The sequence below is a fragment of the Pleurodeles waltl genome, chromosome 1_2, assembly GCF_031143425.1.
Source record: "Pleurodeles waltl isolate 20211129_DDA chromosome 1_2, aPleWal1.hap1.20221129, whole genome shotgun sequence".
Taxonomy (NCBI): Eukaryota; Metazoa; Chordata; class Amphibia; order Caudata; family Salamandridae; genus Pleurodeles; species Pleurodeles waltl.
In genome coordinates, this window is record NC_090437.1 from 19355595 (window position 1) to 19380117 (window position 24523).

Sequence of the window (24523 nt, forward strand, 5' to 3'; positions counted from 1 at the left end):
TCTCCACCACTGCACTCTATGACACCATTTGTGCTGCAACACTGCACATTACATCACTGTATTCTACTCTGCACCACTGTACTCCATGCTACTGCACTCTACGCCAATGCGTAGGCCTCCTTTTGTTTGATTAAGGTATCTCTTTCTAACATTTGCACGTAAAGGCGATCCGCCCCAAGTGCAGACGTAAAGATACTACTTGTAAATGCCCTTTGCAAATTCCCAAAAATCTTAAAATTAGACGTTTGCTCTAAATTTAGACCAAATGTCTTAAGTTTATCTTTGTAAATCAGGCCCAATGTTTCTATCTAAGTAATAAAGGGTTGGATTACAGAGTGGCTAACAGGGAGAAGCCACTTTTCATTTTAGGCAGTTTGCCTAGCGTTATTAGTTAGCTTGTTGTTATTTTCACATACTTAAGCATATTGAAGTATATTATCTTTTCTGTATTTAACATTCTCATTTGACTTTTATTATAATTTATTTAAATTAATTTTCAATTTTTATGAGGAGAGACAGAAAAATGGCAAATAAAGAATAATAGTTCCATGAGGATACATTGTTGATAGGGCCATTAGAATTATGCAACAGGGGAGGGCCAAAATATGTGGCAGGGATGACTAAATTATGCAGGCAGAAGAGGCAAATTATGCAATATATATGACACATTTTGCTATTGTATTTCATTATTTTATCATTGTTTCACTTGTTAACACTCTCTGGATTAACGTTGTACCTCATTAGTACCAGCTTAACACCTAAATATGGCAACAAGCAAAATAAAGGTTAGCAGTCAACTTTTGCAAAGGGGCCTTCCACTGTGCACGGCCACTTGTTGCTGCCTTTGCAATGGGGACTTTTTACTGTGCACCAACACTTGTTGCTTCGTTTGGAACGGGCCTCTACTGTGCAGCAACATATGTTGCTGCATTTGCAATGGGCCTCCACTGTGTATCAACACGTGTTGCTGCGTTTCAAACAGGGCCTCCTCTGTGCACCAACACGTGTTGCTTCGTTTGCAACAGGGCCTCCACTGTGCACCAACACGTGTTGCTACATTTGCACCGGGGCCTTCACTGTGCACCAACATGTGTTGCTGTGTTTGCAACAGGGCCTCCACTGTGCACCAACATGTATTGCTGCATTTGCAATGGAGCCTCCACTGTGCACCAACACATGTTGCTGCGCTTTTAGTAACTTTTGAACCATTTTTGTTTAAATGTGCAGATTATGCAGCAGATGTTAGATTTTGTGGCAAATGCGGCAAATCCATAACTATGCGAACAACACTGCAGTGCACAATCTCATAATACCAGTGGCCCTGGTGATGGCCAACCCAGGCATCAGAAACACAGTGTTCGTATCAATGCATTTGCATAAATCTGCACACATTTCATAATGTTACAGGACAAGATACAGTTTGTCTGTCGCAGTCACAGAGGAGTTCCATAAAAATATATAGGAACTAGGTTGAAGGCTGAGTTCATTAGATCGAAGCTATCTGGTTAGGTAAAGTCATCTAGAGGACACTTGGAAAGCTTTATTGGGAATGTATTCCACCCATTGCTTACCTTTGGCTTTGCAACTTACATTTGTTTGATTTCTATTTGCTAGGTGAATTTGATTTAGGCTGTCCCTCTTGAGTTTGCCCCTCCAGTAGAGCATCTCTTGCATACTGTGTCCTTCCACTAGTGTTCAAGGTCTGTAAAAAAGCCTTTAAATATTGTTCTTATCTTGTCTCACTTACTGTGCATTCAAAGACCAAGGTCAAATTACAGGCTCTGTCTTCCCATGGAGCTTGGCATTTACCTTTCTTTCTCTGACTTCATGGTGAGAGAACTTATGTGACAATCATGCTAGTTACTGGGGGTGTGGCGGAGCAAGGCTTTAGGATGCTATTTTTATCTACCACACAACTAACTTCAATGGTTGTGAATGAAATATGCAGATACTTAACAATATAAGTTTAGTGGAAACAAATATTTTAAGATGATCGAAACAAATCAATACACTAGGTAATGACATTTCCACACATTAACATTTGTGTGCTGTGTGTTTTTATCAGTAAAACTGTATGTTTGTACAAATGTAAAGGTCATTTCAGTTGAAGACGTGTTGCCTGTAATGCGGTGCGCTACCACACTATGCATACTCCACTTCATGTCACTCCACTCTATTCTGGATCACTCCATGCCACTGAAATCAACTCCGCACCACTCCATTCTGCACCTCTCTACTTTACTCTGCACCTCTGTACTCTATGTCAATGCCCCACTCCACTTCACTCTGCACCACTCCATGCCACTGCAATCTACTCTGTACCGCTCCATCCTGCACCTCTCTACTCTACTCTACTCTGCACCACTGCAGTCTACGCCAGTGACCACTGTAGTCTAGGCCACTCCACTCTACTCTTCACCACTCCTTTCTGCACCTCTCTACTCTACCCTGTACCACTCTACTCTGTGCCAATGCACTCTACCCCACTCTAGTCTAGGCCACTCCACTCTATTCTGGATCACTCTATGCCATTGAAATCTACTCTGCACCACTCCATTCTGTACCTCTCTACTCTACTCTACACCGCTGTACTCTATGCCAATGGCCCACTCCAGTCTAGGCCACTCCACTCTACTCTGGATCACTCCATGCCACTGCAATATACTCTGCACCACTCCATTCTGCACCTCTCTGCTCTACTCTGTACCACTCTACTCTATGCCAATGCACTCTACCCCACTCTAGTCTAGGCCAGTCCACTCTACTCTGCACCACTGTAGACTACGTCAATGCACTCTACACCACTGCTATACACCACTGTACTTTACCGCAGCACTCTACTCTACGCCAGTCTATTCCACTCTGCACCCAACACCACTGCTCTCTACATCACTCTCCACCACTGCACTTTATGACACCATTTGTGCTGCAACACTGCACATTACATCACTGTATTCTACTCTGCACCACTGTACTCCATGCTACTGCACTCTACGCCAATGCACTCTATGCCACTGTACTCTATACCACTGCCCTTTATGACACTCTACTCTGCAACAGTGCAGACTTTGCCACTGAACTCTAGACCCCTATACTCTGCACCACAGCACTCTACTCGCCACCGCTCCACTCTGACACTACTGCACTCTACTCACTACTCGACACTCTATGCCACACCAATCGACAACACTTTATGACATGTAATTCTCCTTTATGCTATTAACTTATAGCCATGCTGAACAGCAGCCATGCTCATTTACAACATGGCTAAAACACGCTAGCAAAGCCTATAGCTCTGTATAGGTGAGACCTATTGGCTTTGCCCATGCTTGTTTATAAAGTATGGAACTCCATGATGACATGCAGTATCCTTATCATCTATGCCAAAGGGTATAATAGCTCATATAATACCACATCACCAACTTACCCACAAGCCACTTAAAACCTTAGTGCAGCAGTTCCCAACCTGTGGTCTGAGGCCCCCAAGGGTCCATGACACATTCCCAGGGAATCTGCAGACCCGGGCCAGGAGAAAGGCACTTCTCCAGCTGGGTCATCTAGAAACACGTTATATTTATTACTTCCTTTGTGCAGCAGTTTTAAAAGCACTGCAAAGTTCCTTGTACATCCAGCAGCAGCAGCTCCTCCGCTAAGGGGGAGGAGCGTTCCCATACTGCTCTGAGCAGTGCATAAAAGGAAAAATGAAATGATAATAAAAAAAATTTATTATCATTTTATTTTTCAGTGCAGAGCCAAGTTAGGGTGGGGTAGGCTGGGCTGTGTCACATGGAGGAGGAGTGGAATGTGCACCATAAGTGCGCATGATGGTTTAGCCGGCTGTCTTGGGCTAGCCAAACAGACATGCGCACTTAGTATTTCCCCACCCAACTGGGTGGAGAACATGAACAGGCTCCCACTCCCTGTCTGAGTGCTGAACCAGGCTGCTCAGACCAATCACGATGCTGGTGACAGCAGCGTTTTGATTGGCTTAGGGGAGTCTTGGAGCCTGTGTGCTTCCATACTGCCGGAACTCAGGAAGAGAAGAAAATGGAGGAGAGACGGCAGCCATATACAGATTAAGTGTTCTTTTTTTTTTTTTCATCCCAGTGCCTCTCCACCCCCGTTTATTAGCAGTCACCAGGGGCTTTCGGGCAAAAATAAAAGCATCAACATAACTCTAGTGATTAATGTACCTATGGGAGAGAGGTAGGGGTTTTGCCTAGTGGCAATTTTGACTCATCTAAGGTAGCGCAGATGGTTAATATGCCTGCTGCAAAGAATGTGTATCATGCAAAGAACAGTATTTTATGTGCTCCAACACCTTACTCTGATATGAGAGGTGCTATTAAACAAATTAATTATACAAGGCAGAGAGGCTATGGAGAGATGTGAGGCCCTTATGGTTTACTTCCTTTCACCACCACATATTTATGTGAAAAAGCCTTTTCAGATCTTATGTACCTAAAAAATAAAAACAGAAATTGCTTGGGAAATGTAGAATCTGACCAGTGGATTCAGCTTTCCTAAATAAGACCAAACATGGAAAAGTTAGTCACCTGAGATGCAGCACCAACCTTCCCATTAAAAGTTTTCAATTCTCAGATATTTTTTCAATATAAAGTAATTAGATCTTTAGTAATTTGAGTATTTGTTTGGTTTGAACTGGCTTGTGTTTTTTTTGCGAATTACTGTTTTAATGTTTGAAATTAAAATTATACAAATTGCTTTAGGCGGTCCCCGGCTTCCAGTAGTGATTCAGTGGAGGTCCTCAGGAGTCATAAGGTTGGGAATCACTGCCTTAGTGCGTAGCTTCTGTAATTTTAAGCTGTTAAAATAGAGCAGAAGACAGAAAAGCAACGTTCTGTTTGTTGCTTTAAACAGCTGCTTTAATTCTGTTAAATGTCCTGACCTGCCCTTCCCCTTGGCTGCTGGCTCTGGCAGAAGGCAAGTCAAAACTGGAATGTAATAACCTTATAATAGTCGAGTTCTGACGGCTTTTCTTTATAATCTATGCATCAGAAGTAAACGATCCTATACAAATGAATAACTGCTGTTTATACAGGGGTGACAGAATCCCTTGTATTGAATAGTTTGTAACACCCAGAGCTTCTTCAGTGTAAATGCTCCCTGTTTTGACTGATGTGGAGCTGACCTGCCCAAGACTGCACAGAGCAGAAGTGTTATTAGAACTATAGTTTCAGAGCACAGACGCATGAGGTGAGAGGCATGATCGTTGCGGGGCACAAAAGGTATGTTCTTCTTTTTATCCCTCCTACCTTTATTTTCCTGGAGCATGAAGATGCATGTTAATCAACATGTGTTTTTCACATTTGTTGTAAATACTTTGTGAATGTGAATAACAATAAAACCTACTTCAATCTGACAACATGCCTTCTTTTCTCCCTATTTCATGCCCAAACTATATGATTGTGCACATTTATTGGAGCCGGCATTTCGCAAAAGTCCCCAAGGCTGTCGCTGTTCCCCCCAAAAATGTATTGTCTCCTATGCTCCTGGATCTACTAAATTCCCCCCTTTCACATTACTTTATTAAGGTGCGCCATAGAGTGCCTCACTTGGACAACATTACACAGATAATTGCATTAGAGGCGAAGTCCGATCTTTATAAAACTTGTCCATCATTAAATGGCTGCCTTCTCAACTCCATTCCGGCATGTTGTCATTATTTTTCATAGTTTTATATAGCGAGAAGTCGCGTCGAAAGTATTGGGGCGCTTTAACACGAGCACGAATTCCAAAACACAAGTTCACATTCATTTATAAGCACGGCAAGATTAAGCGATTTGCCCAGAATCACAGTATGTTAAGCCGAAGCCAAGATTCCAGCCTGGTTCCAAAGTTCGTCAGCAGCTCAGGTCGTAACCTGTGAATATAACAAAACACTTCTCACTTTCCTCACCTACCACTTTTCCACAAGCTTTCTATTTTTCCGTTCCTCTGCTCCTCCTAAGTTCCTTTATTTTCTCTTTATTTTCCCCCTTCTCTCGCCCATGCCTTTCCCGGCTAATTCCTCAGTCCGTTCGGCGCTTACTGTTGTTTAATTTCTCCCTGTACTTTTAGAATGATTGCTCGGGGCACCAGCACCTCGTCGGCCACCATACCACCAGAACGAACTTGCGCCACACGACGCAGCAAGCACACTAACGTCAGAGCCAGCCATCTTGGTAAAGGCAATCTGAAGTGCGGAGGCGCTGTGGCCCGCTATAGGCTGAAGCCTTAGGAAGGGGCGTGGTCACCTTTTCACACATGGCGCGTCCCTGCTGTAGCATTACCATCGTTGATTTTAGCCGCTGGAAAAGTCAGACTGTGCGGTGGTCAGACAGTACATTGATTTGTAATAAGTGAGTGTCGTAAATATTCCTGAAAAATTATGTTGTTTATTCGAATACCGTGTTTTGGAATCTAAGACCTGTGTGTTTTTCAGTGTCTAATTGGAATAATATAGTTCATGCAATGCATGCTGTGCTTAGTGCACCATCTATTTGTATTCCTTCTTTTCGCTCTTACTCTGTGTTGCCCGGTGCTATATTATTATTATTGTTTTAACCTAGGCCCCAGCTTTGAACTGCTGACATCTTCATTATCTTCCTGAAACCATGCGGAACTTGAAGTTACTGAGGGCACTTCTCTGCAGTACTGCCCAGGGTTTGGGTAGCCCACATTGTTTCTCCATCCACCCGGATAGTGGGACTGTGCTCATCGCCTCAGAATATGGTATCTTTGAATTGGATCCTACAACAGAGCAGGTGAGTTTTAAGTGGCACGTTACTCCACGCGGGGCCAGCTTTTTACACCTTGCGTTTATATATATATATATATATATATATATATATATATATATATATATATATATATATACACCTATATATACACTTATTTACTTAAGTGGCTTTCAGACAGTCCTTCTCTCCCATTGGTTTGTTATTATTCATATTTTTCTTCCGCACACCTGCAGCATACAGCTTGGAGTTGTGGTTCAGCCCACTTTAGTGGTTGGCTATTTTCACTTTGAGTATGTTATTATAGGAGCTCATTCGAACTCGAACGCAAATTAGATCTCTCTAGGGCCCGGGACCACCATGGCAATATGCCCTTTTGAGACTGAAAAAGTAATTGTGCTTTTAGCCAGTAACACGGGTAAAGAGCCTGGCAGCTTGCAAACAATATTTTACAAAAATCATGAGAAAGCATAACAAGCATTGACCCAGCCAAAAGCCTGGCTGCCATTACCAGGCCGGTTAGTTTTGACAATGATTGTCTGAATTATTGTTGCACTTCAGAAAACATTAATTTGGTGATCAATAGAGTGAACTCTTGAGTGTACATACGGTACTTATAGGCTGCCAGGATGTAGCCAGCATGGCAGAATGAGGGGGTCAAAGATTGTAAAAAGCTATTAGACACTGCTTACCAAAATACAGCTTTATTCTCAACAACATATAAGTGTCATACAAGCATACTTGCCGAGGTATTGCGATCATACGAAGCTGCTCTCCAAACTCAAGTTTTCCTAACTTTATTACCTGTCCTGTGCATTTGCTGAGCACTCTTAGCATGGGCGTCAGTTCACCAAAATGCGAGGGGCAGCGAAAGTGATATCACATGTAATTTGACCTTTACTGTGACTCGTACACACACTCTCCCCAACGTAAACACCCCCGTAAACACGCTTCCACATAGATTTGAAAGCATTTTTTTTTACTTACAGTAGCTGCCATATAGGGACATATTTTAGTGACTTGTACCCTATTTTTTCTTACACAAATAGTGAATAATATTCAAAGCAGTCTGGTGGTGCTCAGAAACACCCTCACTGTAGCCCAGAAACACCTATTTCTAAAGGAGAGGTGGTAACACATCTCCCCTACAGGAAATTCTTTGTTCCGCATTCCCCTTCCCAAGTTTAGATCAGCAGGAGGGCAGAACAGTGTCTGGGGCTGGCAGCAGCACTGGCTTGTACGCTGACCCTGTAAGGCTGCACTGACAGATATGGAGGGTATCCTCTAAGGCAACCCCACAGTACATGGTATCATGAAACTAACAGTGGAATCTGTGTAGTTGCATGAATCCAACATGTTTGATACTAAACATGACTAGGTTTGGTGATTCCGTTATGTAGCTGGAACCAGTGTCCACTACGTACCTTAAGATGGCTTCCTTGCACTTACAAAAACCCATAAAATTGAGTCTGGCAGGGGTGCCCTCACACTTGGAACCTTGCAAGAAGCATGCAAGGGCACCCTGCCCTTTGGCTGAAGGGCGTACCTTAGGGGTGACTTATAGGGTCAGAGTGACATAAGGCAGACCTTATATCTTGGGCGAAAAGTGCATGCATCCTTTCACACAGACTGCAATACCAAGCCTGTAGTCACAGTTTGCACCGGCCCCATGGGTTACATGCTGCAGCCCATGGGGGACCCCTGGTGTACCAACACCCTGGGTACCCAAGTACCATATACTAGGGACTTACATGACTGCACCAGCATGCCAATTGTGGGGTGTAAAAGTTATTTAACAATTACATTTAGGGGAGAGAACACTTACACTGGGGTCCTGGTTAGTAGGATCATAGTGTAGTACAGTCTAAACACACTGATACCAGCAAAAGGGGGGGGTAACTATGTCAGAAAGGTCCTACAACCAGCATGGTCTCCACATGTACTAGCAATTTGTTTGCCATCTTGGAATGCTAAAAATATGATTCACTATAGACAACAGCATTCCATAAAGGACTCCTGGTTTAGAGAAAGTGTCCATGTGGGATGAGGCTCATTGCAGATGAAATTATCGGCAAACACTCGACCCGTCTGCCTGGAGATCTGTATTAGCTATTAAGAAACATTAATCTAAAGATGAAAAGCAAAGAAATGAAAGAGGAACTGCAAAAGGAAAAGAAATGAAAATTGAAGGATTGGCCAACCACCCCAGACACTGAAGCACATTCATTTTCAGGTGGATGTATGCATGTAATCGGAAAATGCCATCATTCAGCGGGCAAAAGAGTCTACTGGCTAATGTGGACTGACCCATTACCCCATGCAGTACATTGTCATGACCATGTCTACTTTTTCAACACTGGCGTAGAGTGGGCGAATGACAATTTCTGCAGCTCAACATCCTAGGACGGTTAAATCATGTTCAGTGAATTTGTGACACTTTTCACATGGCCGCGCTTAAACACTTTTAAACTGTATGTTCATCAAGGTACTGTACCATTTTTCTTTAATTCGCTTGGCCGTGACGGTTTACTCTTGTGAGCTCTCCTGTTATTGCTTGAAGAGTTTGCGAGGGAGACACAAGAGCGCTGACTTCTTTTCCTTTATGACGTATGGACGCTCCTGTGTACGTCGATCTCCTGGGGCTGTTGCTATGTTTACATGGCAACGTTGACTGCACATGGTGAAGTCACGAGAGCGCCGATGTCATTTCCTTTATGACGCATGGATGCTTCTCTGTACGTCGATGTCCTGGGGCTGTTGCTATATTTACATGGCAACGTATGCAGTAACTGACAGCGCGTGGTGACGGCTGTCTCATGCTTTGCTGCCTCTTTTGTATTTCATGGATCTACGTGGCTCTTTCGATCTTAGTGGAGCGGAACGGATCTCCTGCAGCTTCTGTTGTTCCAAAGGAGGTTTTGTAAGCAAGTTTATTGCTTATTACATTTTATTATGCCTGTTTCAAACTTCTGGGGGACTTTTGTGTACATCGCTGATGGTCACAGCGTAAAGCCAGTGCATTTTGTACTGTGTATTGAGTGCACAACATCGGATCTCTTGTCTGCTTAGTTGAACTGTTCATTTAATTAATTCATGAATTGCTGATGCGCACAGCTTTTGAACGTATATGTGTGCATCGCTCAGCATCAAATGGACGTGCAACGCTGATGTGCACAGCATGATAACTCTCATTCGGTAAACACATACTTGGTGAATCGCTGATGTGTACAGCTTTTGGACTCTTATGTGTACATTGCTCAACGTGCAACGCTGATGTGCACAGCATAGTAACTCTTGTCTACTGATTAGTGCTAATAGTGAATTAGTAGTAATTATTTGTTTGGTGTTTGCGCAGTTTTGTGGGCGTTGTGTGGTGTGTGTGTGGCTGGAGTAGTAAAATGTCACAGCACCTCCATTTTTTCTTTCTTCTCCGGGTGAGCCTCCTATCAAATGGGCAAAATGAAAAAAGGTGTTTGTGAGTTATGCTAAGGTATGCAGGACCTTTTTGAGTGCTAAACGACAAACCGCCTTATTGCTCCACTGTTTGGGGACGGAAGGTCAAGAAATATTTGATCACCTTCCTGATGTTCCTGATAGTGAAGCAATAGATCTCAATGAGTTTTAAATTTGCATACGGAAATTAGACATTCACTGTCTTCCTAGGGTGAGCGCCATCTTAGAACGGTATTATTTTGGGAAAAGGTTAAAAAGGGAGGGTGAATCTAGTCTATCTGACAGATCTCAGACGGCTTTCCTCTTCATGCACATTTGCTTCCCTGACTGATGAGAGGATAAGGGATCAGTTTATGTTAGGCTATAAGATTGAGAAAGTCCGTGAGGAGTTGTGGCTTAGGGATGAACCCTCTCTTGAAGAAGTGTTGATAGTTGCGAAAAGAAATGAGCATACTCTGAAATGTGTGGTTGTGATTAAGAAGGATTCCTCTAGTGTGGTTTGTGCTGTTTCGGATAGTAACAAGAAAGTGCTTAGTACTAAGAAGAAAGTGTCTGATGCTTCCTCAACAGGTAGAGAGAAGAGATGTTTTCAGTGTGACAAACTGGGGCGTTTTGCTAATGACAAAAAGTGTCCGGCTCTTAGAGCGGTATGTACGTTCTACAGGAAACAAGGGCATTTTTTCTCTGTGTGTAGGTTAAGAAAGGCTAAACAAAGTGTTTATGATGTTCATACCGGTGATGATGATGGTTTGGATGCTGATGGTTTAGACTGTGGACAGATTGTACTTCAAGTAGGTAAGGGTAGAGGCCCTCTCAACTCTATTGTTGTTGAAGGGAAGAAGACTCCGGTTTTGTTTGATTCGGGTGCGAAGGTTACGATTGTGTCTAATGATTTCTTCTGTCGTTCTCTTAAAGGCAGTGTTACTCTTCTCAAACCAGACATCAGACCATGTGCTTATTGTGGGGAAGTGATTCACTTGCATGAATATTTTGTTGGTTTCATTGAATACAAAGGTCTTTTTACTTCTGGGAAGATTTATGGGTCGAACAGGGGTGACAGTATCATAAGCTGGTAGCATCAAAAGGATCTTGGAGTAATGTTGGATCCTAATAGTGAGAATCCCATTATATTGAAAAATGTTTCTTCTATCGATTGTGTGTCACATCAGGCTTCCGCTACTGATTTGGACTTACAGCAAGTTTTATCTCAAGAATTTCCCAGAGTTTTCAGGAATGAATTTGGATGATTAAAGGGTTATCGACATAACATCAAGGTTGTTCCACGTTAGATTCCATTTTGCAGTAAGGTTAGAGTTGTTCCTGTTAATGTCAGGGACGAAATGCTAAGTGAGTTGAATAAACTCAAGGTTCAAGGTATCATTGAGGAGGTGGAAAGTACTGCTTGGTTGGCCCCAGTGGTTGCGGCCAGAAAGTCCAATGGTTCACTTAGGTTATGTGTTGACTTCAGGCAATTGAACAGATGCGTAGTGGTGGATAGGTGCCCGTTACCTAACATTGCTCAATTGCTCATGATGATTGGTGATGCGAAATTGGTCAGCACTATTGATCTGGCCTCAGCATATCATTAGATTCAGCTTGATGAAAATTCTATAGATCTTACTGGCTTTATAACACCTTTTGGTACGTTCAGGCATACCAGACTTCCCTTTGGTTTAATCTTGGCTGCTTCTGTGTTTCAGAGAGTTATGGAAAGGGTGCTTAAAGGGTTAGATCGCGTCTGTGTACACCAGGATGATATTCTTGGATATGGGAAGGATCATGCTGAACATGGTGCTAGGGTCAGGCAAGTGTTAAGGAGAGTGAGTGATCACAAGCTAACTGGGAAATTGGAAAAGTGCAGGTTTGATACTAAGACGATTGATTATTTAGGCCACACTATAACTGGTGAGGGTGTTGCCCCTAAATCTGATCTCGTGAGTACCATTCAAGCAATGGTTTCTCCTACTACGAAAGAGGAACTCATGAGGTTCTTAGGTATGGTTGAATATTATCATAAATTTGTTAAGAATTTTGCTGAAATTACTTACAATATGAGAGGCCTTTTGAGGAAAGGCGTGGATTTTGTGTGGAGTGACATGTGTGAAAAGTAGTTTAAGATGATCAAAGATAACTTATCTTTGGCACCTCGTCTCAAGAATTCTGATCCAAAAAAAAGTTCTATCATTACAACTGATGCCAGCCTCAAAGGTCTGGGAGCTGTTTTGCAGCAAGGTGGGTGTGGGCCGCAGAACACCATTATGTTTTTATCAAGGAGTCTTAAAGGCTCTGAAAGCAAATATTCTGTAATTGAGAGAGCGGCACTGGCTGTTCATTGGGCCATCAAGAAGTTGAAAAATCTGTTATGGGGCACAACTTTCATTGTAAGAACTGATCATAAACCGTTGTGTGAGGTGGTTTTCAACAAGAAACGGATAGATTCTATCTCCTCTAGGATATCCAGGTGGGTGGTTGATCTTCAAGAGTTTAATTTCGAGGTAAAGTACATTCCTGAGTTGAGAATGTGATTGTGGTTTCTGAGAATGGAACGTGATTAATGGATGATGATGTTTGTGAGGAGGATGTGGATTTTGTTTGTGAAATTAATCATGCTGTGATTTCAGAGGACAGATGGAGCCATGAATTGGAAGATGATTGTACTCTACAGAGAGTGATTGGTCTTATCTAGGGTGGTTGGAAGCACAAACATCAAGGAGGGGACCTATGTGAGGATTTTTGGTGTGTTAAAGACCAGCTAGCAACCAGGGATAGTTTGCTGTTACGGGGTACTAGGTTGGTGCCCCCGGATAAACTAAGAAAGGAGTTGTTAGACATAGCTCATGATGGTCACTCAGGCATCTCTACGACCAAGGAGAGATTGTAATCTAGTTATTGGTGGCCTGGTATGGATATCCAAATTGAACGTCTAGTAAGGGAATGTATTTAATGTGCCGTGAATGAGAAAAGTGTGAAACCGAGAGTTCAACCCATTTTGTTGAGAACTCGTCCTGAGAAGCCTTGGAGAGTTAGTGCCCTAGACATACTGGGGCCGGTACATGGTAATGGTCAGGAATCATGTATCATTGTAGTTATTGATATGTTTTCTCGTTGGCCTGAAATACATTTTTCTAGAGGTATTGAGACACAAAATGTCGTACGTTTTCTGAAGGATCTGTTTCTGAGGGAAGGCATACCTGAAACATTACTTACAGACAATGGGGTTCAGCTTTTTTCTAGAGAAATGGAGGACTTTCTTCAGCTGTGTGGGGTCAAACACAAAAAATGTCTGTTGGTCATGCGGTCAAAGTGACTAAAGTGAATATTGGGGACTTGTTTTTGATAAAATGTCCTGAATTATCAACCTGTGGGAACAACCTGTCTAAACCCATGCGAGTCATCAAGATTTTTACCAATGCTGTCAAAACCAGTGATCATCGTGTGTGGAATCTTAATAGGGTTGTTGTGTATAAGGGTGGAGTGGTGCAGGATGATTCGTCCAAAGTTGGAAGTGACCCGGAAGAGGTGGAAGAAAGAAGCTATTCGAGGAAGTCTAATAGGAAATTGCAGAGCCCTGCTTATTTGAGGGACTATGTTTAACGCTTTGTTTTTATTTAATTCCTTTTTTTTGTTTGTGTTGTAGAGGGGGGGTATGTAGTATTCTAGAACTGGGGCTAGAACCTGGAGAGACAGATTCAAGAGGAAACGGTGGAGGTCAGGGAGACAGATACAGTGGGAAAAGGATCGTCCATCAAGAGTTGTTCCTGAGAGGCGCTTCACGGATGGTTGGGCTGTAAATTAACTTATGAGTTAATAAAGGAAGAGACTCTCCACAAACCCCTTGTGTGGACTTACTTTTCAACAGTTTCCTCTCAAAGATCAATTATACTTTACATTTCTGTTCCCTAGCCCCATAATCTTTGACTTCTCAACATTTTTTAAAAGTTTCTTCCTTAAACAGTATTCGTAAAAGACATCCAGTTTCATTTGAAGGCCTAATTCCGTCAAGTCCATTATCTTCAAATCATCAGCATATAACAGACACTGGACATGCAAACCATTCATCTTAGAGCTTAAGCCTTTGACTTCTTTCAGGATACTAAGCAAATCCTCTAAAAATAAGGAAAATAATAATGGGGCTAACACACAGCCCTGGCGCAGGCCGTTGTTGGCTTGTATCTTCCTGGTTAAACTGCCTGCCTTATCGATTATCACCCGTGCCCAATTCTGGCTGTGTAAACCCCTGAGAATCAAAAGTAGATCTTTATGAACTCCGAGGCTGATCAGGGTGTCCCACAAAATATTGTGGTTCACCAGATCAAATGCAGCATGGAAATTGACAAAACAACAGATCAGTTGCCTCTTAAGATATACTGATTTCTTTGCCATTGCCCACAATCTAAAGCAGTGGTCTAAGGTTGAGTGGCCTTCTTTCAACCCGCCTTGCCCGATTAGGATTATATTATTTTCACCTATCCAGTCTTTTAGTAGGCACAACAGCATTTTTGAAAAAACCTTCTCACCCACATCCACTAGGCTAATACAGCGATAATTGCCAAACGCTGTTGCATCACCCTTTTTTATAAACCGTTCTTATTATGGCCCTGTTGTATTTTCAGGGGTTCTTTGTGCGGGATAGTGGCAAATCATCCTTTGCTCTCACTAACCCAAAGAGAAAAGCAAAGTCCTAATGCCCAAAAGTTAGACAGTTTTATTGCACAGTGCTGGTATATAAAACAAAAAAATAGCGGGGTCTTATCTCCCTTTTCCTTGGGTTCTCTAACTTCCTTTAAACTCAGGTTGTTGTCTTCTAGTTTGCACAGTGCTCCGGTTTTCCCCCCAGGTCCCAGCTTCAGCAATGACACGGCACTCAAAAAAAACCCCAAAAAACAACAATATTGTTATTAGCTCAAGTATCGAGCTAATTCCAAGAGAAAGCCAGCTACAGATTTCCTCTGTGGTCACAGACACCACCGTGCAGTGTTGTTGTGCAAGATATGTTCAACAAAGTGTTTACAAAAAAAAAACATACTGGGGCTTGTCACAAGTCTTCATTTGTGGCCATTAGCCCCGCCCACCACTGGTTCATACCACCTTCCCACCCCAGCACTTGCCTTAGGCCACAATACTCTGGGGTTGTGGCATCAGGGCCCATGGTGTGCTCCTTAGCTTGTGAACTGCCAGGGTGGACAGCTGCAAGTAAGGCGGTCAGACTTTCCGACGCTCCTCTCCCCCTCGCTGGGTCGTGCCGCCAGACTAGTTTTCTGCACACCTTGGGACTTAGGGCCAGATGTAGCAAGCCGTTTTCATGTCGCAAACTGCGAAAATCGCAGTTTGTGCCATGCAAACGGCCTCCCGCAATGCACATTCACAAATTGCGAGTCAGGACCGACTCGCAATTTGTGAATGCGACTCGCAAATAGGAAGGGGCGTTCCCTTCCTATTTGCGACTCGCATCGCAATTCAGACTTGCTTTGTGACCGCGAATGCGGTCGCAAAGCAACTCGCAGTTACCCCCAGTGTCACACTGGTGGTAACTCATTCGCAAAACTGAAGGGATCCCCATGGGACCCCTTCCCCTTTGTGAATGTCGACAAAAATATTTTTTTCAGAGCAGGCAGTGATCCTATGTACCACTGCCTACTCTGAAAAAACCAAAACCAAATGGTGTCGGTATTTTTTTCGTTTTGCAACTCGTTTTCCTTTAAGGAAAACGGGCTGCAAAATGAAAAAAAAAAAACTGCTTTATTTAAAAAGCAGTCACAGACATGGAGGTCTGCTGACTTCAGCAGGCCACCATCCCTGTGAGTGCAGGGACTCGCAATGGGGTCGCAAAATGCGACCCACCTCATTAATATTGATGAGGTGGGTCTTTGCGACCCCATAGCGAGTCGCAGAAGGTGTCTGAGACACCATTCTGCATTTGCTTTTGCGATTCTGAAATTGCGAGTCGCAGCAACTCGCAATTTCGGAATTGCAAAAGCATATCTTGCTACATCTGGCCCTTACTGTCCTTGGCGTCTTCAGTCAGTCCTCCTTCTGCTTCCTAGTAGGCCACCAACAAATTCTTTGTCTCTGCTTCTTGGGTCTCTCGCTCCTCTGCTTGAACCGCTCGTCCTTCTTCCTACTTTATCTGCTGCTCTCCTGTTGTCACTGCCTCGTTTTCAGTTGTCTCAGCAACAATTGGCACCTTCTTCCAGTGTTGGGTGTCTGGTGCGGGGTGGGTAACCATAATAAGGCCCACTGAAGCAGCTAATTTGGAATTCCAGGTCTCCTCCCACACGGTATTACATTGCCTCCCTTCTAAGAATGGACTAGCAGGCCATTCGGTGATAACAGTGAGACCGATAGTTCACATTCCCCTGCAATTTCCTTGGGACATGAAGACCAAGAAGGAATAAGGCTGTTATACCATGAACCAACAAAGAATTTTCATGTTAGTGTCTTTGTTCTGTGCCAACCAAACAAGAGGGGCATGATGGTTAGAAGATAGAAAGTGCACCCTATAAGGTAGTACTGAAGGACCTCCACAATTAATAGTGAGGCTCTCCTTTTCAGTGATGGCATAGTGTAGCTCTCAAGGGAAGAGTTTACGACTTACATACAAAAGAGGCCTTAAGTCACTTCTCTCGTCTGGTTGTGACAAAATTGACCCTAGACCTTGTCCTGAAGCATCTGTTTGTTACACAAATGGTTGAGTAAAAATGGGGCATGGTAAAAGGGGGGGGTGGTAGAGTACCTTCTTCAGTTCAGAAAAGGCGAACTCCTGTGCTTCTGACCACTCAATGTGTTTTCCTGTGCAGCTTTGTGTTAAAAGATTCAATAGGGGACTTGCCATGTCTGAAAAGTGTGGGATGAATCTACAGTAGTAACCCATGAGCCCAAAAAATGATCTGACTTATGTTTTGTGTAGTAGGCTGTGGTATGTGACGAATAGCTTCCACTTGGCTTAAGTGGGGTTGTATTACTCGATCATTTATGGAATACCCCAAATATTCTATGTGGTTGATATCAAGTAAAGACATCTTTGGGTTCGATGTAAGTCCAGCTTGTGTGAGGGACAAAAGGACCTGTTCTGAATGATACAGATGGGTATTTCAGTCTGTAATGTATACCGCAATGTCGCCAAGGTAGGCCCCTGCATATTCAGTGTGTGGTTACAGGAGGTTGTCCATAAGGCGCCGAAAGGTAGCAGGGATACCATGAAGGCCAAACCGTAACACAAAATTGATAGAGACCCGTAGGGGTAGTGAATACTGTTTTTTTTGGCAGCCTGGGTAAAGGGTATTTGACAGTACCCTTTTGTGAGGTCCAAGGTGGACCTCACCTTTGCCTTTACAAGCTTTTCTACTAAAACATCTACCCGGGGCATGGTGTATGTGTCAAATCACAAGATGGCATTTAATTGTGAAAGTCTACCCAGAACCTCAAACTGCCATCAGATTTGGGAACCAAGACCACCGGGGAACACCATTCACTGTGAGAAGGTTCTATGATCCCTGTCTCTATCATTGCTTGGACCTCCTGTTACATCATCTTTCATCTAGCCTTCGGAATCCAACATGGTTTTAATCGGACCACATGGGTATCTTCAGTGACTATATTGTGAGCAACCAGCATGGTTCAACCTGGGCGACAAGGCATAAGACTGGGGAACTTTTGTAACAGGACGTTTAGCTGTACTCTTTGGTAGTCTGACGGGTGTTCTCCCATGTTTATGGTTGGTCCCTCCAAGGGTTCGGTTGGGCGTATCGAAATATCTGTAGGAGGGAATCAGACCAACGGATGGTACAAGGGTCCACCGTTGTGAGGGGGGCTCCTCCCATTTCCTCAATAGATTTATGTGAAATACTTGTCCCACCCATTTGCTATGTGGAACAGCTACTCGATAGGTTAACAGGGTTACTTGTTCGGTGATGGTATAGGGACCTTGCCAGGTTACCAGAAATTTCTTGTCGGTGCCAGGGAGTAAAAGGAGCACCTTATCCCTCACATTGAATTCCTGTAATTTTGTGCCTTGGCCATTTACAGGTTTATGCTTCCTCTGTGCTATGATGAGGTTGAAGTGACCCTCCTCCCATAGAGTGGTAAGGGTATCCTTCAGTTGGGAGCACTACCTCAACAATGGTAGCCCTTCATCTTCCTCCTCCTCCCATCGTTCCAAGTCTAAAAGGGTACGTGGTTTCCTTCCAAACAACAGTTTCAAGGGGTAGAAGCCTGTGGATTTTTGTTCATGTGTATAGCAAGTAAAACTGAAGGGAGTTTCTTATCCCAGTGTTTTCACGGTTTCATTGATGATTTTTCTGAGCATAGATTTCTAGTTTGAGTGTAGAGTCCTACTAGGCAATCTGTTTTGGGGGTGGTCTACAGTAGTGTGGATTTGCTGGATACCCAACTTCCTACATACTTGGGACATGAGGCAAGACATAAATGAGGTACCCTGATTTGTTAGTATTTCCCGGTGAAACCCTACTCTCGAAAAGAAGGTAATCGTAACCTGGGCCACTGTCGGAGAGGCCATACTATGTAAGGGGATTGCCTCAAGGTATCGGGTCACATAATCTATCAGAACCAGGAGATATTGGTGACCTCGGGCATATAGAGGGAGAGGTCCTACACAGTCCATTCCTACCCTTTTGAAGGGAGTATCGGTGATGGAGATGGGTTGGAAGGGTGCTTTTGGAACCCCAGTAGGGTTTAGTAGCTGGCATCAGGGACAGGAGGAACAAAGTCTAGCTACTACTTTATACACTCCTCGTAGGAGGCCGGCTCAGTTAATGATGTACACCTATGGTGTGGCACCCTGTACTGAGTCCAGGCAACCTTTAGTAATAGGGTGTTGGTGACTAGATAACCAAAGCTCTCTAGGGGTAGCTGTGGAGAGCAGCTCCTCAGGCTTATCAAGCACCTACAGTACCACAATAGTCAGTCAGTGACTGTCACACAAGAAAGATCCAAATAGGTGTTACAAAAATAAAGTTATTACAATTCTACTACTATACCAACATTGGTACCTCTCTTCGTGTAGATATCTACAACAAAATATACACTTAGCAACAAGTAGGAAAAGCATAGAAATATATGGGACCCCATGGGGGGGCAAACTATATATGAAGAAAGTGGTAAAAGAATGGAGGTGCCCAACCAAGGCACGCGTGTTAGAATCCCAAGGGCTGGAAAGTAAGGAATTACCAGAGGTAAGTATCAGGAATCCCACAGGCCCTCCAGTGCAGAGTAGTTATTAGGCCGGGTGTCCCATAGGCTAACACACAACCGTTCCGGACGGTTGAAATTTTCAGGATTCAGGACCCTTCCCAGAGGACTCTGAGGAAATCAGTTGGTACAAAGAAGGTTGGATACAGGGCTCGAAAAATCCTCTCGACCACTTGCATTGACGAGTCTTATGTGATCAGGTCGACCTATTTTTAATTCTTACTTGTCCCTTCTGCCGAGTTGACACTGAACAGGTGTTCTGTTCAGTTGAAAAGTAGAATGGCAATACAAGATGCCTTTCAATCTTGTTCTTATGTCACATTTGCTCTGTGTTCACAGACAGAGGCCAAAAGTCAGTTTTTCTCACAATTAATTTTCCTTCTGACTGCAAAGCTCCAGGACTTTGTACGGTGAACTGTGTGACCTGTTGCTTAGAATGTAAAAAAAGGATATAGGGTGTCAGGTGTTTCCTAACACACAACATTTACATGACTAAGTCAATTGTGCAAACATTTCAAAATATATTTCAGCTGTGAAAGCTCTTGTTTATATTTCTGTGTGATGAAAAAATATTTTATTAGGATGAAAACAAATCAGAATACTTTACATGTTGATGTGCAAAGGACATGTTTTCTGAAACACAATTTTCACAGATTGTTAATGCACTAAATAGTTTTATCAGTAAATCTGCAAGTTAATGGAGAGGTTTTTGGACATTTCTTGGAAAGTTACTGTGTGTACATGACAATATGTTACCACATCATGGTTTAGTAATACACTGATTAAAACTGAGTGTTTAAACAAACTGAGAAACACTCCTTCCCTGATGGCAATGTTGTTAGTAAACTAAAAGAAGTCCTATGTATGTGGACTAGAACTCATGGGTATGTGGGCTTGTTATGCATGCAGCAAACGCCAAGCACTTAATCAAGCAAAAGAGGTTTTTTTGCTCTGCAGAAATTATGAGCTCACATATTTGAAGGTGCAGTCATATGTGAGAATTAAGAAAAAGTTGACTCTGTAAACTATTTGCCAAGGATCACACAAGCCTTGGTTGTCCAGCAGGTCAGTGGAACCTAAGGGTGGACTCCAGTCATGAAGAACCTGAAAAACAAGGAGACAGTGTCCAGACCTCGCAGATGTCCAGGCGGTGCAAGGTTCCTGCAGGTCAATGAAGGAAGAAGTCCAACTGTGGAGTCCAGGGGATGCAGAAAGATCCTTGGAGTCACCCACGAGCTGTTTCACGTCCGAGTGCAGGAGGGTCAGTGGTCAGCAGGACCACCAACAAGCATTGGCAAATGTAAGGAGTTGTTGCAGGAGGCTTGCAGGATTTTGGGGGCTAGCAAGGTCCAGGAGACTCGACCCTTTGAGGGGAGTCAGGGCTGGCCCTCAGCACGCACAAAAGATGTCAAGAATCATAGGAGCACCCACAAGTCACCTACTGGCAGCAGGCACAGGGAGTTGCAGAGAGGCCTCAGCAGCACAACAGAACAGGAGTCCCACGCCGCATGAGCTGCAGAGTGGAAGCTGAACTTGGAGTTGCAGAGTGCTTGAGGCTTCTTGAAGCTTGAAGATCTCCTGGAGGAAGGGTCAGCAAGGCTTGGTAAGAATAACGGTAGTGGTGCATAGGGGTTCTGTTCTAGGGGCTGCAGCAAGGACCCGCCATCTTCCAAGTTAGTCAGAAGACAAGTTGGATCCAGAGAGGACCACAGAGCCACCACCTGTGTTGCAGAGCCTTTCGATGTCAGTGGGGGAGCAGGATCCACCAGCCGGTCGTTGTCATCTTAAGGTGTATGCAGATGCAGGGGAGTGGCTCCTTCCCTTCAAGTGAGATTTCTTTTTGCTTCTTGGTGCAAACAGAGTCCTTGTGACCCTGGAGGATGCATAGCTATGGATGTTGCAGAATTCTTGCCGGAGCGGGAGAAACCATGTTGCAGTGGGAGCCCTTCCAACTCGATTCAGTCGTGTTTCGGTTCCTAAGGGCGACCAGCAGCAGTTCCGGAGGCCAGGAGCAGAAGAAGTCTTGCAGAGAGTTCTTTGTAAAAACGTGCTCGACTAATCTAAGGACCCACCCTTGGGGGAGCCCTTAAGGTATACTAAAAAGGGGGTTGGTCACTATCTGCAGTGACCCAACTATCAGAGGGGGTCAGGGATATCATCTGCCTGGCCTAACCAGTCAGATGCTCCCAGGGGCCTCTGCACATCTTATTTCCAAGATGGCAGAATCAACCAGCCACCGGGCAGACACCTCTCTAGGGAAAGAGTTGGACAGGGGTGGTCACTCCCCTGTCCTTTGTGTGGTTACACCCCAGAGTGGGAACTGGGGGTTCCTGCACTAGTGTAAACCGGTTTATGCATGAAGGGTTCCAAATGAACCCTTCAAAGCAACCTGGTGGTGCTGAGAGGCCACACCACCCCAGCCCAGAGGCACCTAGTCCTAGAGGAGAGGAGATCACAACTCTCTCCTATGGGAAACCCTTTGTTCAACCTTCCCCCGCTCGAGTTAGGCTCAGCAGTAGGAGGGCGGAACAGCGTCTGGGGGGCTGCAGCAGCGCACCTGGCAGGCAGACCCTGCAAGGCTGTGCAGGAAAATCTGGGAGTGCCTCCAAGGAATCCCCAGAGTACATATTATCATGCAACTAACACTGGAATTGGTGTTGCATGCTTCCAACATGTTTAATACCAAACATCTAGGTTTGGAGAAGCAATTATGTAGTTGGTCTACTCCTATTGACCAGTGTCCACTACATGTCTTAAGATGACTTCCCCGCACTTACAACGCCCAGGGAATGGAGTCTGAGGTTTGTAGGGGCACCTCTGCTCATGCAGGGATGCCCTCACACTCAGGACCATGCACCCCGCCTTTGGGCTTCAGGGCCTACCATAGGGGTGACTTACAGTGTCCAAGTGCAGTGACTGTGGTATAACACAGGCCTTATATCTGAAGTGAAAGGTGCATGCACCACTTCAAGCAGGGTGCAGTTGCAGGCCTGTAGACATAGTTTGCATGGGCTCCCATGGGTTTCATGATACATGCTGCAGCCCATGGGGGACCTGTGGTGTACCAATGCCCTGGGTACCTAAGTGCCATATAGTTGGGGCTTACATGGCGCATCAGTATGCCAATTGTGGGGTGAAAAGTTACTGTGTAATCAAATTTAGAGGAGAGAGCACAGACACTGGAGTCCTGGGTAGCAGTATCCGAATGTACTACAGTCTAAACACATTGACACCAGGCAAAAGTGGGGTAACTAAGTAGAAAGATGCTACTTTCCTACACCCCAGGCCAATAAAACTTATCCAAGAGGTATTTCATGGAGTGTTCCTGTCCATAGTGTCCCCCTTCTCCCTCACTGTGAGCTATGTAGAATACTTGTTCTCTAAATTCTTGGACTACTGCTAGTAGGTCAGTCTCTTTTTCCCCTATTTTAGTGTGTTTATACAATAAACTGTTACGTTTATGAAAATATAATCCTACCTGACAACGTTGTATTTCGGTGACTTGTTCCCAACATGTACCAGCGAGCTGTCCTCGTTCTGAGCAGATGGAAAGCTCCTTTAGGGGGTCTGCAGATTGTCTGGTGAGGAGAGGAGACATACATGTATAGGGGTCGTATCACCATAAAATGTATTTTTCTCCTCTCTTTTTTTCCTCTTGGTTAGGTTAGGTGGGCTCCAGGACTACAGCAGAAAAAAGGAGCCTCCTTTAATCAGTTGGGAGAGATTGGCTACTGAGTCACAGAGGATAGGTAGTGATCGAAGAGGGGTAAGACCTGCCCTAAAACAGCTCCCTTTGTAGTGATCGAAGAGGGGTAAGATCTGTCCTAAAACAGCTCCCACCTTTCTCAATTGTGGGTCTCCTTCTACTTCCAACAGGACTTCTCCAAGGGGGTATGTTCTTATCTCCCCACAGGCTATCTGTACATACTTCCCCAGCCTAATTTGCATCGGAGAGACGTTTTTGGCTCTGACAACAGTATACTGGCTTTCAGTATCCAAAAGGGTATCAACGGGTTTCCAGTCTGATACAGACTTCTTGCTACTGATTCTTTACCTTAGGGTTTCCCCAGGCGTCAGTCTAGATCCGAAGATTTTTCTTTGAGCAGTCCCTGTCCGTTGTTGGCATCGTGGTCACCGGATATGATGTCAAGGGTCGTATTTAGGTGCCACCTCGGCACGCTGACGTCAGTTCTTTTCTTTCCACACCAGCCTATGTATGATGACTGTGACAAACCCGCACCTAGTGTGCCTGCGGTGCTCGGAGTGCGACCACGACCCGAAGTCGTGCCCTGACTGCCGGGCCATGAACCCGAAGGCTTGGAGGGAGCGATCCATAAAGCTCTCACGGCCAGGCGTCCGGCCCTGCATTGGTGCCGGTCGAGAGGAAGGTACGGAGCCATCACCACTCCTCCTTGTCCCATTCAAAACCGCCACTACATTCGGGTAAGAAGAAAAGGTCAAAGAAGCACAAGCGCTCTTCGAATTTACCCCATCGGTTGGATGACACAACGTGGGAGAAGGAGTGTCCTTGCGTTAGGCCTCCGTCTTTAGAACCTTCTTCTGGTTTGGTTCCACACCTCCTGAGGTTTGGGCAGTCCGGCCCTGTCAGAGAGCCTTCGGGTCCTACAGGATTGGCAGGGGCCCCTTTGTTTTCCATGCCGGCGGCTTTGGCCATGGCTAGGGGCACCCAGGGATCTGCTCTGGATCTGAACTGGCGTAGGTTGTACTACTGCGACCTTCCCCGTCGGCCGTTCCAGCATCGACGCCCCTGACACCACCTGGGCCAGCAGGTGGTATCGATCCTATATTCCTCGCCGACTTCGAACTGGAGCAGCGTCAGTCAACACCGATAATGACTTTTGCAGGGACCTTGGTCCCTAGATCGGATCCTGACACTTATTCTTATGGGTATGAGACTAATTGAGAGTATGGAGGGGTCGCTGGACTATTTAGAATACCAGGTTGAAGGCCCTATGGACTGGATTCAGGAACTGGGTGAAGCCAACGGTCTGGTACCTCCCCTGATGCTGGTATGCTTTCTCCCCTACCGTGGATATGGAGGAGGGGCCTTCTAACTCCATGGTGGTGTAGAGAGCTGCAGAGATCTTGGTTCTTGAGCCTTG

General features: G+C 44.6%; 1 protein-coding gene across 1 annotated transcript in view; it reads left to right on the top strand.

Annotated features, from left to right (window-relative positions):
• Positions 1-6254: 6254 nt before the first annotated feature.
• Positions 6255-24523, top strand: part of ELP1 (elongator acetyltransferase complex subunit 1) — an 886544-nt gene continuing 868275 nt past the window's right edge. The window contains exons 1-2 of the mRNA XM_069235684.1: positions 6255-6362; positions 6573-6767. Of these exons, the coding sequence (XP_069091785.1) occupies positions 6618-6767 (150 nt within the window). The 5' untranslated portion in view covers positions 6255-6362; positions 6573-6617. The remainder of the gene's footprint in view (positions 6363-6572; positions 6768-24523) is intronic.